We start from the raw sequence: 17,895 nt of genomic DNA, 5'->3' as shown, positions 1-17,895 counted from the left end.
AAAGAGGAAATCCAAAGGGGAAGAAAGGAAAAACCCTGAAACCCGACAAAACCATCCTGGTAGACCACGTAACACACAAAGTCATCCCTTCATTTCTGCTCAGGGTTCTCATCAGGGACTGCAAGTCCCATGGTGTCTTTAGCAAAGGGAATGCATGCCAGCCAAACTGGGACCAGCTGCCAGGACAGACCCAGCACTGAGCCTGGCCTAAAGGTAGCCCAGCAGCCTCACCGTGCTGGGGAAGCTCTTCCGCATCCCCATGCACTTCTCCTGGTCGATGAAGAGGGAGTTGGCTTTGATGGCCAAGTCCTGCTCCAAGACTGACTTGGAGTGAACCAGCATCTGCAGGGTGTCCTCAGCATCTCTCAGCCGCTGCTGAAGGGTCTGGATTGTCTCATCAATTTCAAGGACCTCGTTGACAAGTCTGGAAGAAAGCAAGAAGTCCCCGAGAGCAGTGTAATGAGGTGGGTTGAAAGTTCTCCACCCTCACCCCCCCCAGCATTAACTTTGCCAGACCAGCTCAGCTTGGGATCAAATGAAAGCTGGATTGACAGGGAAAACTACAACCTGGAATGCAATGAATTTGTCCCAAAGATACAATATTTACAGGGATTCACAATGAACAAACAGCACAAGGACTGCTCCCCCTGGCCAAAGACCAGCAATAGCTTCTCCCTCCCTGCCTCCCCCCTTACCTCCCTGAGCAAAAGAGAGAAGAGAAAGAAGCAGAGGTGTTAGACTTAGCCAGAACAAAAGAGATGCAGCCAAGGTCAAGCAGAAGCCAGCAGAAGCACACAGTGAGCATCTCCCAGCCCCAAGTGAGAAGAGAGAGAAAGTACTTTGGGGAGCAAACCTTATGGGAGATACCTCCCCAGTGGAATGGTCTAGAATGATCTTTATTTTCCTTTCTACACCCAGTGGTGATTTATTTACATTTTACTACTTTCTGCTGAAGATCTGTGAGAAATTTGTAAAGGCATAGTCTAAAACTACCCCAAGCAGTCCCAGGCTGGGGGTGGTTTCTAGCAGGGTGTTGATGACGGGCTCCTCAGGCACAGGCTTTACCTCTTTGGCCTGCTCAGAATAACTTGGACCCCTCCCCATTTCTGGCAGAAGGCAGAGCTCCACCAGACCTCACCCTCATGGTGGGGTTTGCTCTAATGCTTTGGCAATGCACAGCCACATCTCCCAGAGCAGCTCGTGCCACCAAGAAGAGGGATGAGCAGCTGTGGCTTCCTGTTCCTCTTTGGGTTTGTTTGGCTTCTTGGTCCATCCTCCTGATTTTCCCTGTCCTGCCCCACACCCATGAGAGCCCTCACAGCAAACCAGGACAGCTGGGAGAGGCTCAAAGTGAATGTGAAACAAGGGGAGGGTGGAAGCAAGAGCATGCGAGCTGCTCAGCAGGCTCTGGGGCTGGGTTTACTTTGCTTTTCAAGGGCTTCAAAAGAAGTTAGGTGCAGAGTGCTCCCAGGAGGAGGTGTGAGGCTTAGGGATTGCTGTTGGGCAGCCTGCTTCTCCAAAGCCCCTTGGAGTGCAATGCCAAAGAGCCCACTAATGTCCTTGGAAGGATTTCCACTGTCCCCATGGGAGGGGAGGACAGCTCTGACTGCTTCTCCATGTGGTGCAGCCTTTCTTGTGGCTCCACAAAGGGAAGGAGCTGAGTGCTCTCAACATCACAGAATCAACAGAATTCATGGGGTTGGAAGGGAGCCTCAAAGGTCATCCTGACCAACCCCCCTGCAGTCAGCAGGGACATCTCCAACTAGATCAGGTTGCTCAGGGCCCCACCAAGTTCAGCCCTGAGTGTGTCCAGGGATGGGGCCTCCACCACATCTCTGGACAACCTGTTGCAGTATTTCAACATGAGCCTGTCAGAGAGTAAAAGGCTTAACCTTCAAGACTGAGCAGATCCAACTACTGGGAAGTAGGCAGGAGAGGTTTATCCAGGTGGGATCACTCCAGCCCCTCATGGGGTGGCATCAGGCTGTACCCAGCCATGGTGTGCAGCCTGTTCCCAACACCCAAAGCCTGGGCCACCTGCAAATTGCTGTTCACCATACCAGTGCACTCATGGAAGCACTGGTTAGACCACACCTCAAGTCCTGTGTGCAGTTCTGGGCTCCTCAGTTTAAGGAGGACATTGAGATACTTGAATGTGTCCAGAGAAGAGCAACAAGGCTGGGGAGAGGTCTGGAGCACAGCCCTGTGAGGAGAGGCTGAGGGAGCTGGGGGTGTTCAGCCTGGAGAAGAGGAGGCTCAGGGCAGACCTCATTGCTGTCTACAGCTACCTGAAGGGAGGTTGTAGCCAGGTGGGGGTTGGGCTCTTCTCCCAGCAACCAGCACCAGAACAAGAGGACACAGTCTCAAGCTGTGCAGGGGGAAGTTTAGGCTGGAGGTGAGGAGAACTTCACAGAAAGAGTTACTGCCCATTGGAATGTGCTGCCCAGGGAGGTGGTGGAGTCACCATCCCTGGAGGTGTTCAAAAAAAGCTTGGATGTGGCACTTGGAGCCAGGGTTTAGTTGTCAGGAGGTGTTAGGTATTAGGTAAGAGGTTGGACTTGATGAGCTCTGAGGTCTTTTCCAACCTGGTTGATTCTGGGATTCCCTGACTATTTAGAAAACTGATTTTTTGTCCCCCCAGTGATGCTCCCCACCCATGGGGCCCCTGCCCAGCCCTCTGCTGTGGCCTCACCGGATCTGGGCAGGGTCGCGGCACAGCTCCACCTGCGGTCTCCGTGTGCGCTCATCCAGCCGGCTCTGAGCCACCTTCAGGGGAGGGCCTTTGTCCCTGATGGCCTTGCGGATGGCTTCTATGTTCATCTCCAGCTGGAAGATTTCCTGCAGCGTCTGGTGTGAAAAGCAAACACGTGCACCAGTTACAAACACGCTCTCAAGTGACCACAGCAGCTCCCTTTCCTCCTGTCCAGGTCAAGAAGCAGACCCTGGGCTCAGACCGTGGTCGCTCTGTCACATGCAGTGAGGTGAGGGTTGGGATCTTCTCCCTAAGTCTCAGGTGATAGAAGGAGAGGAAATGGCCTGAAATTGTGCCAGGGGAGGGTTAGGTTGGAGATGAGGGAAAATTTCTTTGCTGCAAGAGCAGTCAGGGGTTAGAACAGGCTGCCCAGGGAGGTGGTGGAGTCCCCATCCCTGGAGATGTTCAATAAACCTGTGGCCATGGCACCTGAGGCCATGGTTTCATGGCCATGGAGGTGCTGGGCTGATGGTTGGACTGGATGATCATGGAGGTCTTTTCCAATTGAAACAATTCAGTGATGCTGAGAATTGACACTTGTTCTCCTGAAATGGCAGTCTGAAAGGGCAGGAAGGAGTCCCCATGGGTGGATTTACTCCTGGTTGCACCCAGGGTATCTTCAGCTCCTCCCTGGCACACCATGAATGAGCATGGAAAGAGGAAATCCAAAGGGGAAAAAAAAAAATCCTGGTAGACCACACAAAGTCATCCCTCCATTTCTGCTCAGGGTTCTCATCAGGAAGTGCAAGCCCCCTGGTGTCTTTAGCAAAGCATTTTAGTAGCAAAGCATCCCTGGAGGTGTTCAAGAAATGTGTGGCCATGGCACTTGGGGCCATGGTTTCATGGCCATGGAGGTGTTGGGTTGATGGTTGGACTGGATGATCATGGAAGGCTTTTCCAATATTCTGTGATTCTATATTGGGGTAGAGATCCAACAGAGAAATCTCTTCAGGGAAAAGCCTCTCTTTGCTGTTGATGCTACTTGGAATCATAGAAAGGTTTGTGTTGGAAGGGACCTTAAAGACTGTCTAGTTCCAGCTCCCCTGCCATGGGCAGAGACATCTTCCACTAGACCAGGTTGTTCAGAGCCCCATCCAGCCTCCTTGTGAACACTTTCAGGGATAGGACACCTACCAGCTCTCCTGGGCAACCTGCTCCAGTGCCTCACCACCCTCACAGTGAAGAATTTCATCCTGAGTAGGGCCACGAGGATGATCAGAGGGCTGGAGCACCTCTCCTGTGAGGACAGACTGAAAGAGTTGGGGCTGTTCAGTCTGGAGAAGAGAAGGCTCTGAGGTGACCTTCTTGTGGCCTTCCAGGATCTGAAGGGGGCTCCAAGAAAGCTGGGGAGGGACTTTTTAGGATATCAGGGAGTGACAGGACTGGGGGGAATGGAATGAAGCTGGAATTGGGGAGATTCAGACTGGACATGAAGAAGTTGTTCCCCATGAGAGTGGTGAGAGCCTGGAATGGGTTCCCCAGGGAGGTGGTTGAGGCTCCATCCCTGGAGGTGTTTGCAGCCAGGCTGGATGAGGCTCTGGCCAGCCTGCTGTAGTGTGAGGTGTCCCTGCCCATGGCAGGGGGGTTGGAACTGGCTGATCCTTGTGGTCCCTTCCAACCCTGACTGATTCTATGACTCTCTGATTCTATGATTCTATGACTATGATTCTATGATTCTATGAGTGCTGATCTGAATCTCCCCTTTTTCTGTTCCAAACCTTTGCCCCTCATCCTATCACTACACTTCCTGAGAAATGAGGAGGGTTTGGAGCAGTGATGAGTCTGTTGCACCCCCAGCCTCCCAAAATTACTGCCTGCAGGAACTGATCATCCATCAATGGCAACTAAGAGAGGGAAAGTTTTTAATGGATCTCATTTATGGATGTGGGCAACAGCCCACAGTGCTGCAAGCCCAGTCTCTGCTCACTTAATCAATACTGTGCTGAGCACTTATCAGGAAGCTTTCCAGGAGACCCACCAGGCCCAGCCAGGTGCCCAGCACTGATCTCCACTTCCTCTGCTTGGCAGAGCAAACACACAGACACCTGTGCAGCAGAGTGCTGAGACTGAAAGCACATCCTTGGAGGAGAAGTGAGCCAGTGAACATCCCAGCAGAGACCTTCTGCCAGGCAGCCAGCATTCCTGCAGTACTCCCAGGAGATGCCACCAGCATTAGCATTACCAGCTGGAAACCCCTGTGCTGTCAGCTGGGCTGCACTAGCAGAACATCCCTTGGGATAGTAGGAAGAAAATCTCTACAGTGAGGGTGGGGAGACACTGGAACAGGTTGCCCAGGGAGGTTGTGGATGCCCCCTGCCAGCTTGCAAACACAGCTTCCTTTGCTTCCAACTGGCTTGGTGTGGTAGGTGAAAATTTCCTCCCTCCCCCTCACCCCCCAACATTAAATTTTCCAGACCAGCTCAGTTGGAAGCAAATGGAGGTGGATTTACAAGCAAAACTACAATCTACAATGCAATGCAATGAGTATGTACAAAAGACACAGTATTTGCTATATTTACAAGCATTTACAATTAATAAACAGCACAAGGAGCCCCCTTGGCCAAGGACCAGGGGAGCTAAGAGCTTCTCCCCCCTCCCTGCCTCCTCTCCTACCCACCCTGTATACAAAAGGGAGAAGAGATAGAGCAGAGAAGTTAGTATCAGTCACAACAAAAGTGATGCAGCCAAGGTCAGTAAAGCCAATTAGTATCCCCCAGCCCCAAGAAGCAAGAAGAGAGAGAGATTATTTACCAAACTAATTGTTATGGTAGATAGAAATGGGGAGATTCAGACTGGATGTTAGGAAGAAGTTCTTCCCCATGAGGGTGGTGAGACACTGGCAGAGGTTGCCCAGGGAGGTGGTGGAAGCCTCATCCCTGGAGGTTTATGCAGCCAGGCTGGATGTGGCTGTGAGCAACCTGCTGTAGTGTGAGGTGTCCCTGCCCATGGCAGGGGGTTTGGAACTGGCTGAGCCTTGAGGACCCTTCCAAACCTAACAATTCTATGATGTCTCTGCAATGGGATTAGCTAGAACTATCATTATTTCCCTTTTTACACCCAATGGTGATTTATTTACGTTCTACCACTTGCTGTACCACGCCAACACTTCCCAGTGGCACCACCCTCCCTGTAGACCTGGCCCAAGGAGAGGAATGGTGGCCACAAGAAGCATCACTTTCTGTTTGAAACTCCAAGGGTTGGGGGCTTTCCTCACGGAGCTGAATGAGCTGGCACTGCAGGGACACCTGAGAGCAGCCTGCCAGGACCTGAAGGGGGTCTACAGGAAGGATGGGGAGAGACTGTTTGCAAGGGCCTGTGGTGACAGGATGAGGGGCAATGGCTTCAAAGTAGAGAAGAGCAGATTTAGATTGGATATCAGGAAGAGGTTCTTGACTATGAAGGTGGTGGAACACTGGAACAGATTGCCCAGGGAGGTAGTTGAGGCCTCATCCCTGGAGATCACAGGGTCCCAGGATGTCAGGGGTTGGAAGGGACCCAAAGAGATTATCGAGTCCAAGCCCCCTGCCAGAGCAGGAGCATAGAATCCAGCACAGGTCACACAGGAACACATCCAGACAGGCCTTGAAAGTCTCCAGAGAAGGAGACTCCACAACCTCTCTGGGCAGCCTGTTCTGTGACCCTTACAGTGAAGAAGTTCCCCCTTGTGTTGAGGTGGAACCTCCTATGCTGCAGCTTACATCCATTGCTCCTTGTCCTATCCCAGGGTGCAGCTGAGCAGAGCCTGTCCCCTCCCTCCTGACCCCCAGCCCTCAGATATTTAGAAACATTCATTAAATCCTCTCTCTGTCTTCTCCTCTCCAGACTGACCATCCCCAGGGCTCTCAGCCTCTCCTCCCCAGGCAGTGCTCCAGTACATTCAGCATCCTTGGAGCCCTCCCTTGGACTCTCTCTAGCAGATCCTTGAACTGGGGAGCCCAGTACTAGATGCAATATTCCAGGTGAGGTCTCACCAGGGTAGAGTAGAGAGGGAGAAAAACCTCCCTGGCTCTGCTGGACACACTCTTAATGCCCCCCAGGATCCCATAGCCCTTCCTGGCCCCCAGGGCACATTGCTCTCCCACGGGAACTTATCATCCACCAGCACTCCCAGCTCCCTCTCCACAGGGCTGCTCTCCAGCAGCTCACAGCTATTCAAGGTGAGGCTCAACGAGCCCCTGGGCGTAGCCTAAAACTACCACAGCCAGCCTGGCAAATTTCATGGTGGGGGGCGGGGGTGGGGGGAGGAATTTTCAAGCCACCACAGATGGTGCCAGCCTAAAAAGGGCAGGGTGGAGGCTACCTTGGCCAGGTGCATCTGGATCTTGTTCTTGGCATCAGCTGTCTGGGCGCTGCGGTCGGTGAAGGCCACGTTGGTGGCGTTGAACTGCCGCCAGGTCTCGTTGGCCGTCACCACCAGCAGGTTCTCCACCTTCTCCCGCAGCTTGGCCGAGGCTGCCCGCTCGCTCTGGGCCAGCAGGAGGTTGTCATCTGTGAACTTGGCCCACGACTCTGGCACTGAGATCCTGCAGGGAGAGGGGGGAGGGGATAAAAGGAGAGAGTGTCCCCACCCCAGCCCTCCTGTAACAGTGTGAGAGCTGAAATCCCCCTCCCACACTGACAGTGACCAGGCTAGCTCAGTCTGGAAGCAAATGCAGGCTGTATTTACAGGCAAATCTGCAGTCTCTGATGGAATGCAATGGATCTGTACAGATAGACACTAGTCACAACATTTATGGATATGTACAACCAACAGAAAAGCACAACCAAGCTCCCTTTGCTTCCCCCAAGGGAACTCCCCCCCCAGCCAGAAGGAATCCCTCCAGACCTCCCTGGCAGAAGGCAGAGAGTCAAGAAGCAGAGAGGCTGTTAGACTTAGCTTAGCAAGGTCAGTGTGTTGTCTTGTCAAGGGAGGTGATTCTCCTCCTCTACTCTGCTCTGGTAAGAGTACTTCCACCTGGAGTACTGTCCCCAGTTCTGGAGCCTCTATTACAAGAGGGATATGGACATGCTGGAAGGTGTCCAGAGAAGGGCCATGAGGATGAGCAGAGGGCTGGAGCTGCTCTGCTCTGGAGACAGGCTGAAAGAGTTGGGGTTGTTCAGTCTGGAGAAGAGAAGGCTCTGAGGTGACCTTCTTGTGGCCTTCCAGGATCTGAAGGGGGCTACAAGAAAGCTGGGGAGGGACTTTTTAGGCTATCAGGGAGTGATAGGACTGGGTGGAATGGAATGAAGCTGGAAGTGGGGAGATTCAGACTGGACATGAGGAAGAAGTTCTTCCCCATGAGAGTGGTGAGAGCCTGGAATGGGTTGTCCAGGGAGGTGGTTGAGGTCCCATCCCTGGAGGTTTTTGCAGCCAGGCTGGATGTGGCTGTGAGCAACCTGCTGTAGTGTGAGGTGTCCCTGCCCATGGCAGGGGGGTTGGAACTGGCTGATCCTTGTGGTCCCTTCCAACCCTGACTGATTCTGTGATTGTATGATCTTCAGCCAGAAAAGAAGCAGGCAGACAGAAGCCAGGCAAGCAAGCTGAGTCCTGCCCAAACTCCCCAACCTTGTTTTGAGTAGTAGTTCTTAAACATTTCTCTCTCTCCAGTGGAAGTGTTTAGAACAATCATTATTTTGCTTTCTTGCACCCAATAGTGATTTATTTACATTCCTTCACCTTCTCTGCTCAAACTTTGGGAAGAAAAATCAAAAAGACAGTCTTAAAACCATCACACCTCCTCCATGCACCAGGTCAGGAAAAGATCAAACATTTGCTCCACACCCAGCTCCAGCACCATGGCCTTACTGGGATGTGCTGGGTTGAAAATCCCCCATCCCCCAAAATTAACTTTGCCAGGTGAGCTCAGGTGGAAGTAAATGAAAGCTGGGTTTACAGGCCACAAGAAGCATCACTTTCTGTTTGAAACTCCAAGGGTGGGGGGCTTTCCTCACGGAGCTGGATGAGCTGGCACTGCAGGGACACCTGAGAGCAGCCTGCCAGGACCTGAAGGGGGTCTACAGGAAGGATGGGGAGAGACTGTTTGCAAGGGCCTGTGGTGACAGGATGAGGGGCAATGGCTTCAAAGTAGAGAAGAGCAGATTTAGATTGGATATCAGGAAGAGGTTCTTGACTATGAAGGTGGTGGAACACTGGAACAGATTGCCCAGGGAGGTAGTTGAGGCCTCATCCCAAGAGATCACAGGATCCCAGGATGTCAGGGATTGGAAGGGACCCAAAGAGATTATCGAGTCCAACCGCCCTGCCACAGCAGGAGCATAGAATCCAGCACAGGTCACACATCCAGACAGGCCTTGAAAGTCTCCAGAGAAGGAGACTCCACAATCGCTCTGGGGAGCCTGTTCCAGGGGGTCCCCCTTGCACCAGCTTCAGGAAAAGTTCAAACTTTACAACAGTTTGCCCCACACCCAGCTCCAGCACCATGGCCTTACTGGGATGTGCTGAGTTGAAAAGCCCCCAGCATTAACATTGCCAGGTTAGCTCAGGTGGAAGCAAATGAAAGCTGGATTTACAGGCAAAACTACAGTCTACAAAGGAATGCAGTGGAGATGTAGCAAATATCCAGGATTTACAATATTTACAGGGATTTACAGTTGACAAACAGCCCAAGGACCCCCTCTGGCCAAAAGAGCAGAGAAGGGCAACAAGGCTGGGGAGGGGTCTGGAGCACAGCCCTGTGAGGAGAGGCTGAGGGAGCTGGGGGTGTTCAGCCTGGAGAAGAGGAGGCTCAGGGGAGACCTCATTGCTGTCTACAACTACCTGAAGGGAGGTTGTAGCCAGGTGGGGGTTGGGCTCTGCTCCCAGGCACCCAGCACCAGAACAAGAGGACACAGTCTCAAGCTGTGCCAGGGGAGGTTTAGGCTGGAGGTGAGGAGAAAGTTCTTCACAGAAAGAGTAATTGGCCATGGAATGTGCTGCCCAGGGAGGTGGTGGAGTCACCAGCCCTGGAGGTGTTCAAAAAAGGATTGGAGGTGGCACTTGGAGCCAGGGTTTAGTTAGTCATGAGGTACTGGGTGATAGGTTGGACTTGATGACCTCTGAGGTCTTTTCCAACCCTGTTGATTCTATGATTCTATGATTCTATGTTAGCCAAAATAAAAGTGTTGCAGCCAAGGGCAGTGAAGCCAGTTAGCCACTCCCAGAGCGAAGCAGCAAGTAGAGAAGAGAGAAATTATTGTGGGAAACAAATCCTATGGGAGATATCCCTCCAATGGGATCATTTAGAGCAATCATTCTTTTCCCTTCTTACACCCAATAGTGGTTTATTTCCATTTTTACTACTTTCTGTTCAAGATCTGTGAAAGTGTTTTAAAGGCATAGCCTGAAACTAACAGAATCCATCCCTTCTAAGCAATTCCATTGCTGCTACTACTCTCTATCTAATCTAAACCAATACCCACAATACTGAGCAAATAAAATTCATAGTCCCAGCTGTCTCAGATGTAAATGATTCAAAAGTTCAGAAAACAGGAAAGAAGGATACAGTTTGTCTCTTTGCAGAGTGCATTAAGTGCAGATCAAATCTGTGCTCTTAATTTGGCAGCTGCACTGCTAAAAGGGAGGAAGAGATCCTTTCACTGAAGGGAAGCACCACAGTGGGATGAGGATTCACAGCTCCCAGGGCTTGGGAGTGGAGCCTGGTGAGACACAGACCTGGAGCCAGCTTGTAGAGAAGAGCCAGAGAACAGAGCAGAGGCATGGAGAGGGGAAAGCAACAGCAGAAGGAGTTTGCCAGGTTCAAATGGCATCTACAGGATCATCCCTGTCAGCTGAACTCCATCCAGTAAAATCCCAGAATCCCAGCACCATAGGGTTGGAAAGGTTCTCTCGACCTCACCCAGTCCAACCCCCTGCTCAAGCAGGACACCCACAGCAGCTTGCTCAGGATCACAATGTCCAGCTGGGCTTGGAAGCTCTCCACACAAGGAGACTTCACAACCTCTCTGGGCAGCCTGCTCCAGGCCTCCAGCACCCTCACAACAAAGAACTTTCTCCTCCTCTTCAGATGGAACCTCCTGGGTTCCAATCTGTGCCCATTGCCCCTTGTGCTGTCCCTCACCAGGGCAGACGAGAGGGGGAGGAGAACCTTCTTTGACTTGCTTGCCACACTCTTCCTGACACCCCAAAGCAGGTGAGCTCTCCCAGGACCATGCTCTCATTTCCTTCTCTTCTGTGCCATGTTGGTTCCCTGCCAGGCCCTCTCCATGCAGGGTTGAGCCCCCCCAGGCTTTATGTCCATGAAGAGCACTCAGGCAAGCCCTGACACATCATTCACAAACTCAGAGAGCTGTGCAGAGGGGCTGGACTGAAGTCATTTCCAGGCTGACCTCTGAACCCTGATTTAATGGTTAATGAGGTAGGACTGGTTTTCACCCACTGGAGACGAGAAGGCTCTGGGGAGGCCTTAGAGCAGCCTTCCAGTACCTGAAGGGGATACAGGAAAGCTGGGGAGGGAATTTTGACAAAGGCTTGGAGTGACAGCACAAGGGCAAATGGTTTGAAACTAGAGCAGGGTAGCTTTAGACTGGACACTGGGCAAAAGTTCTTTACCACAGGGGTGGTGAGACACTGGAACAGGTTGCCCAGGGAGGTGATGGAGGCCCCATCCCTAAAGACATTCCAGGTCAGGCTTGATGGGGCTCTGAGCAGCCTGATGTAAGTTAAAGGTGTCCCTGCTTGTTGCAGGCAGGGTTGGAGTAGATGGCCTTGAAAGGTCCCTTCCAACCCAATGTGGTGAGAAACAGCCCCTCCAAGGCAGGTGGGGTGGATGTGCCATGCAGGGACAGGTGCCTTTGCAGTGGGCTGGGGACAACCAGCTCCCTGCCAGGGAGAGGCAGCATGCACCCTGGGCACAGCTGAGGGCTCCTGTGCTGCCCGGGGGGCACTCACGTGGCATCGACCCGCTCCACCCCTCGGTAGTAGCTGATGCCTTCGGAGGTGTTCCTCAGGTGGTGGCACTTGTCATCAATGTGGTGAGCCCTCTGCTTGTTGGCCAGGTCCCTCTCCAGCTCGTGCTGGGCTGCCCTGTTGGACCTTCAGCGCACAGAGAGCAGCCATCAGTGCCGCTGGAATGGTTTCCTCCCCATCCTGCCTCCCCCGGCGTGCTCCCAGGAGCATCACTGCCTGCTTCCCATGCAGCCTCCGTGGGTTTGGGGCCTGCAGGGTGTGGGGAGAGGCAGTGCTCTGCTGGGGGGTTCATATTCCAGCTGCAGAGGCAGTGTGATTAAGGAGCTGCTCCTTACGCCAGCTGAGCCTTCACCCTCTCCAGGAACCGCTGCATCCTCTCCTGGCAGGACTTGATGACATCGACTTCCTGGGCAAGAGCAAAGTGTGACCCATCAGTGCCCAAGCTCACTTGTCAGAGAGTCATAGACTCACCAGAGTTGGAAGGGACCTCAAGGATCAGCCAGTTCCAACCCCCCTGCCATGGGCAGGGACACCTCACACTACAGCAGGCTGGCCAGAGCCTCATCCAGCCTGGCTGCAAACACCTCCAGGGATGGGACCTCAACCACCTCCCTGCACAACCCATTCCAGGCTCTCACCACTCTCATGGGGAACAACTTCTTCCTCATGTCTAGTCGGAATCTCCCCACTTCCAGCTTTTTTCCATTCCCCCCAGTCCTGTCACTCCCTGATACCCTAAAATGTCCCTCCCCAGCTTTCTTGGAGCCCCCTTCAGATCCTGGAAGGCCACAAGAAGGTCATCTTGGAGCCTTCTCTTCTCCAGACTGAACAGCCCCAACTCTTTCAGTCTGTCCTCATAGCAGAGCAGCTCCAGCCCTCTGCCCATCCTGGTGGCCCTTCTCTGGACACCTTCCAGCATGTCTATAGCCCTCTTGTAATAGGGGCTCCAGAACTGGACACACTACTCCAGGTGGGGTCTTCTCTTCTCCAGACTAAACAGCCCCAACTCTCTCAGTCTCTCCTTCTGCTGCTCATACTCATCCCCTGAGGCCTCTCTAACCTTGCACACAGCAAAAACCTCCCTGCTTGTCCTTCTGCCCAAAGCAAACAGGCAGGGAGTGGAGAACCCCCAGTGCCAGCACATAGGTTTGTGCAGCTGAGCCTGTGCACAGTGACTAGGAGGGGACAGGAAGCTACTGTGGCCACATCCACAACTTCTGAATCCTCTTTCAGGGTGGGTTGTCAAATGGTTTTCCACCTTAACATTGATGTCAAGTGCTGGTTCATTCCACCATAGGGTGACATGAACAGATTCTGACCTGATGTGAACAGGCAGAGTGGTTGCCTGGAGTAGGAATGGATATTTGGTTCAGTTTTGGGTCCCCCTCACTCCAAGAAGGACATTGAGCTGCTGGAGTGTGTCCAGAGAAGGTCAACAAAGCTGGTGGAGGGTCTAGAGCACAAATCTTGTGAGGAGCAGCTGAGGGAACTGGGATTGATCAGCCCTGGAGAAAAGGAGTCTGAGGGGAGACCTCATTGCTCTCTTCAGCTCCTGAAAGGAGCCTGGAGTGAGGTGGGAGTTGGTCTCTTCTCCCAAGGACCAAGTGATAGGACAAGAGGAAATGGCCTCACGCTGCATCAGGGGAGGTTTAGGTTGGACATTAGGCAGAACTTTTCCCCTAAAGGGCTGTCAAGGCCTGACCCAGGCTGCCCAGGGCAGTGGTGGGGTCCCCATCCCTGGAGGGGTTTCAAACCTGTGTAGATGTGGTGCTGAGGACCATGGTTTAGTGGTGCCCTGGCACTGCTGGGTTAAGGGTTGGGTTTGATCTTAAAAGCCTCTTCCAACCAAATCAGTTCCATGGTTCTATGTGACACAGGTGCACACAGACCCTGTTCTGCCTGGGCTCAGGAAGGCAGGACAGTCTCACAAACTCCATGAAGGGGGACCCCAACATGCTACACAAACACACCACTGGTTTTCTTTCCTCTGCAAGGCCAAGTCTCCCCTCCACCACGTGGGCATACTGCTGCAGGGGGAATGCTCTCCCTGGCCCAGCAAGTTTTGGGGGTTGGAAGGGTTTAGCACCTCAGCAGCCCTAGGCAACAAGGGCTGCAGAACCTGTTGAGGGCAGTTTAGGTAAAAATAACTTCCAGACATGATCTGTGTTGCCAAACTTACTGTCAAGAGCTCTTTCTCCACATCATCATGGACCAGGTCAATGCCCATCCTCTTCTCCCGGTGGAGCAAGCACTCCTCAGCGACCTGTTGGAGCAGGGGAGGTTTAGGTTGGACATCAGGAGGAAGTTCTGCACAAGGAGAGTGATGAGGCACTGGAACAGGTTGCTAAGGGATGCAGTTGAGGCACCATCCTTGGAGACATTCAAGATCAGGATTGAGGTGGCCCTGGGCAGCCTGATCTAGTTGGAAGTGTTCCTGCTGACTGCAGAGGGGTTGGAGAAGATGACCTTTGAGGGTCCCTTCTAACCTGATGCAATCTGTGACCATCAGGGTGACCTGATTCATGTTGATAAAGATGTGCAGGGTGAGTGCCCAGAGGCTGGAGCCAGGCTCTGCTGGGTGATGCCCAATGCCAGCACAAGGGGCAAGGGTGGAAGCTGAGGCATAGGAAGTTCCATGTGAACATGAGGAAGAATTTTGTTCCCTGTGAGGGTGACAGAACCCTGGAACAGGCTGCCCAGGGGAGTTATGGAGTCTCTCTCTGGAGATATTCAAAGCCTGCCTGGCTGTGTTCCTGTGTGATCTGCTCTAGGTGCTCCTGCTCTGGCAGGGGGGTTGGACTGGATGAGCTCTGGAGGTCCCTTCCAGCCCCTCACATTCTGTGACTCCGTGATCAGTGCTGGCCACAGGGGCAGGATTCCCTTTTGGGGTTGGTCCCCATGGCAAATAACCTAAGCAAAGGAATGGTAGGTGGGCACAGATAACAGGACCCAGGGCAGCTGGGTTTAGCTGACAACAAGCAGCTGAGCTGCAGCATCAGCATTAAACCAACAGGAGGGAGCAACACGTGGCCGTGGTTGCAAGCAGAGCTGAATGCAGGGGCTTGTGTCAGGCTTGCTGCTGACCTCACCACAGCCCCAGAACAAGACATGGGCTTTTGTCTCCCAACCCAGGGGTTTGGATATAGCAACTGCTAAAAATATTTGGTTAAGCAAATAGTGTTCTGATGTGCTCAGCATGTGCTGAGAAGGGCTGCAGCAGATGGGAAGAGGGTTGTTTATTACCAGCTTGACTAATGGGCCCTCCATAAAAACAAAACAAAACAAAACAAAACAAAACAAAACAAAACAAAACAAAAAAAAAACCAAACAAACAAACCCAAAACTTTCTAGATGTTACAGAGCTGCAATGCAACTTAATGAGATGTGTGACTGGCTGCAGATGTTTCAGCTCCAGCTTGCAGCCCACTGGACATGGTAGGAAGCTGGACCTGGAGCATGGGAATAGATGGTTACAGGCTCTTCAGGAAAGAAAGGCAGAGGAGAAGTGTGGGGAGGTGTTGCCCACTACAGAAAGGACCAGCTGGAGTCCATGGAGCTCCACCTTGGGATAGATGAAGAGGTGACAGAGAGCTTGTGGGTGAGGATTAAAGGGAAGGCAAGGGCCAGCTGGAGCACCTCCCCTATGGGGACAGGCTGAGAGAGTTGGGACTGTTCAGTCTGGAGAAGAGAAGGTTCCAGCAAGACCTTAGAGCAACCTTCCAGTATCTGAAGGGAGCCACAGGAGAGCTGGGGAGGGACTTTTGACAAGGGTTGGGAGTGACAGGCTGAGGTGAAATGGATTGAAGCTTGAGGAGGGCAGATGGAGACTGGAGATGAGGAAGAAATTCTTTCCAGTGAGGGTGGGGAGACACTGGCACAGGTTGCCCAGGGAGGCTGTGGATGTCCCCTCCCTGGAGGTGTTCAAGGCCAGGCTGGATGAGGCCTTGAGCAAGCTGGGCTGGTGGGAGGTGTCCCTGTCCATGGCATAGGGGCTGGAACTTGGTGATTTTTAAGGTCCCTTCCAACCCAAACCATTCTATGAATCTATGAAACAGACATCACTGTGGAGATCTGCTACAGGCTACCTGAGCAGGAGGACCAAGAGGATGAGGTGCCGTGGTCTTCATGGGAGATTTCAATCACCCCATTGTCTGTTGGAAGGACAACACAGCAGGGCACCAGCAATCTAAGAGGTTCCTGGAGCACACTGATCATAATTTCCTTCTCCAGGTGGTAAAAGAAGCCACAAGAATCATAGAATCACAGAATCAGCCAGGTTGGAAGAGACCTCCAGGATCATCCAGTCTGACCTATCACCCAGCCCCATCCAATCAACCAGACCATGGCACCAAGTGCCTCATCCAGGCTTTTCTTGGACATCTCCAGGGACAGCAACTCCACCACCTCCCTGGGCAGCACATCCCAATAACAAATCTCTGTCTGTGAAGAATTCCTCCTAACATCCAGCCTAGACCTCCCCTGGCACAGCTTGGGACTGTGTCCCCTCCTTCTGCTGCTGGTTGCCTGGGAGAAGAGGTGCTGTGCTGGGCCTTGTCCTCACCAGCAAGGAGGGGCTGGTGAGTGATGTGGCACTCAAGGGCAGCCATGAAATGGTAGAGTTTAATGTCACAGAATGGTCTGGGATGGAAGGGACCTCCAGAGGCCATCTCGTCCAACCCTCTCTTCAGTAAGGGCATCAAAGGGGGTACAAAGCAAGCTCACTGCTCTGGACTTTGAGAGAGCAGACTTCGTCCTCTTCAGGGACCTGCTTGGCAGAGTGCCATGGGCTAAAGCCCTGAGGGGGAGAGGGGCCCAAGCAAGCTGGTCAGTACCTGGAGAGGTGCCTCCATCTCGGCCAAGGCCCTCTCCAGCCGTCTCTTGACGCCCGTGAGCGCGTTGGTCTCCCCGATCATCTCATCCAGCTCGTGGAGGAGCTCTGACTTCCAGAACTCTATCTCGTTGACACGTGCTCCCAGGTCCTTGGTGCTCTCCCCTTGGGTTTTGGTGGTCTGCAGGTGCTTGTCCTGGATCATGCGGGCGGTGTCGACCCTCAGCCGCTCGGCGTTGCGCCGGGAGGTCTCCGACTCCTTGTAGTTGGTGAGGTTGGAGCTGTACCAATCGTCGGGGGTGTAGCGGCTGAAGAGGGTGGTCCTGTTGGAAAGGTAAGGGAGGCTCTGCCTGGGGGTCAGCCCCTCGCAGCTTTTGGCCAGGGGAGCCAAGGTTGGGTTGATGGCAGCTGCCTTATAGTAGGCGTTGGGGATCCAGGGCAGGCTGAAGCTGTGAGGCAGGGGGTAGTAAGGAATCCTGTTCCTGTAGCTGGAGGCCATGGTGCTGATGGCAGGCAGGAACCTGCTGGCTGTGGACCTCGGGTGGGCGAATGTGGCTGTCAAGGGAGAGCCAACCAGCTCCATCCTTGAAGGCTGCTCTTCAGGTAAGTGTCCTGCACGAAGGAGGAGAAGACAACCTTGCTCAGTGAGCTCCTGCTGGTTCCCACAAACCAGCCCCTTCAGCCCTGCTGTCCCTGCTAGGGGACAAAACAGGACCTGAGAACCAGCACTGAGAGGGTGGGGGACAGCTCCCCTGGCTCCAGCCACCCCTCCCCTCCCCCCCAGATAAATGATCTCAAACAAATGATTGAGAAAGGGAGGGAAAAGCCCTCAGGAATGGACCAGGGAGACTTTCCCCTGCATTCCCAGATGAAATAAATGCTCCCCCACATCGCCCTTGGGATAAGCCAGCCCAGGGTGCCACTTTCTGCCATCCCCAAACACACTTCATGAGCCCCCCTCACCCCCCAAGAGCTAACTTGGGTACATTTGGGGGAGAAAAGAGAGGAGTTAGGAGAAAGCCCTGTGGGCTGGGATCTCACCTCCCAGTTCAAGCACACACTCAGAAGTGGCTGCTGGGCACGGGGTGTGCTCGTGGGGTTTGAGGTGCCCAGGGTGGGCTGCACTCACTGCTGTGCTGTGGGGCTCAGTGGTAGCACTGCCAGGCACTGTGGCATCCCTGGGGCCTGTTGCCATGGGCACTGGGTGCTACCTGGGCAACTCCCTGCAGCTGCTGCAGCAACAATGCTCTGGCTGGGCAACCCAGGGCCACCCCTGGGCAAGGAAATGTCCTCATGTGGTATCCTGCTTCCTGCCCTGGGCAACCTACTGCTCTGGCTGGGCACCTCTGGGCAGCCCCTGGGCAGCCAGGGGCAGCTGTTGGGCAGCTCTCACAGGATTGGGGTTTAGGC

General features: G+C 53.4%; 1 protein-coding gene across 1 annotated transcript; it reads right to left on the bottom strand.

The window, feature by feature from the left end:
* Positions 1–207: 207 nt before the first annotated feature.
* On the bottom strand, positions 208–17,068 carry TEKT3 (tektin 3). The gene is made up of 7 exons (XM_054393853.1): positions 16,490–17,068; positions 13,837–13,920; positions 11,993–12,063; positions 11,640–11,783; positions 7,053–7,275; positions 2,693–2,847; positions 208–424 (listed from the first exon to the last, which is right to left on the bottom strand). The coding sequence occupies exons 1-7, from the start codon at positions 17,066–17,068 to the stop codon at positions 208–210; spliced, it is 1,473 nt and encodes a 490-aa protein (XP_054249828.1).
* Positions 17,069–17,895: the final 827 nt, after the last annotated feature.

Source organism: Indicator indicator, chromosome 29 (assembly GCF_027791375.1).
Source record: "Indicator indicator isolate 239-I01 chromosome 29, UM_Iind_1.1, whole genome shotgun sequence".
NCBI lineage: Eukaryota > Metazoa > Chordata > Aves > Piciformes > Indicatoridae > Indicator > Indicator indicator.
This window is presented reverse-complemented; position numbering and strand designations above follow the sequence as displayed.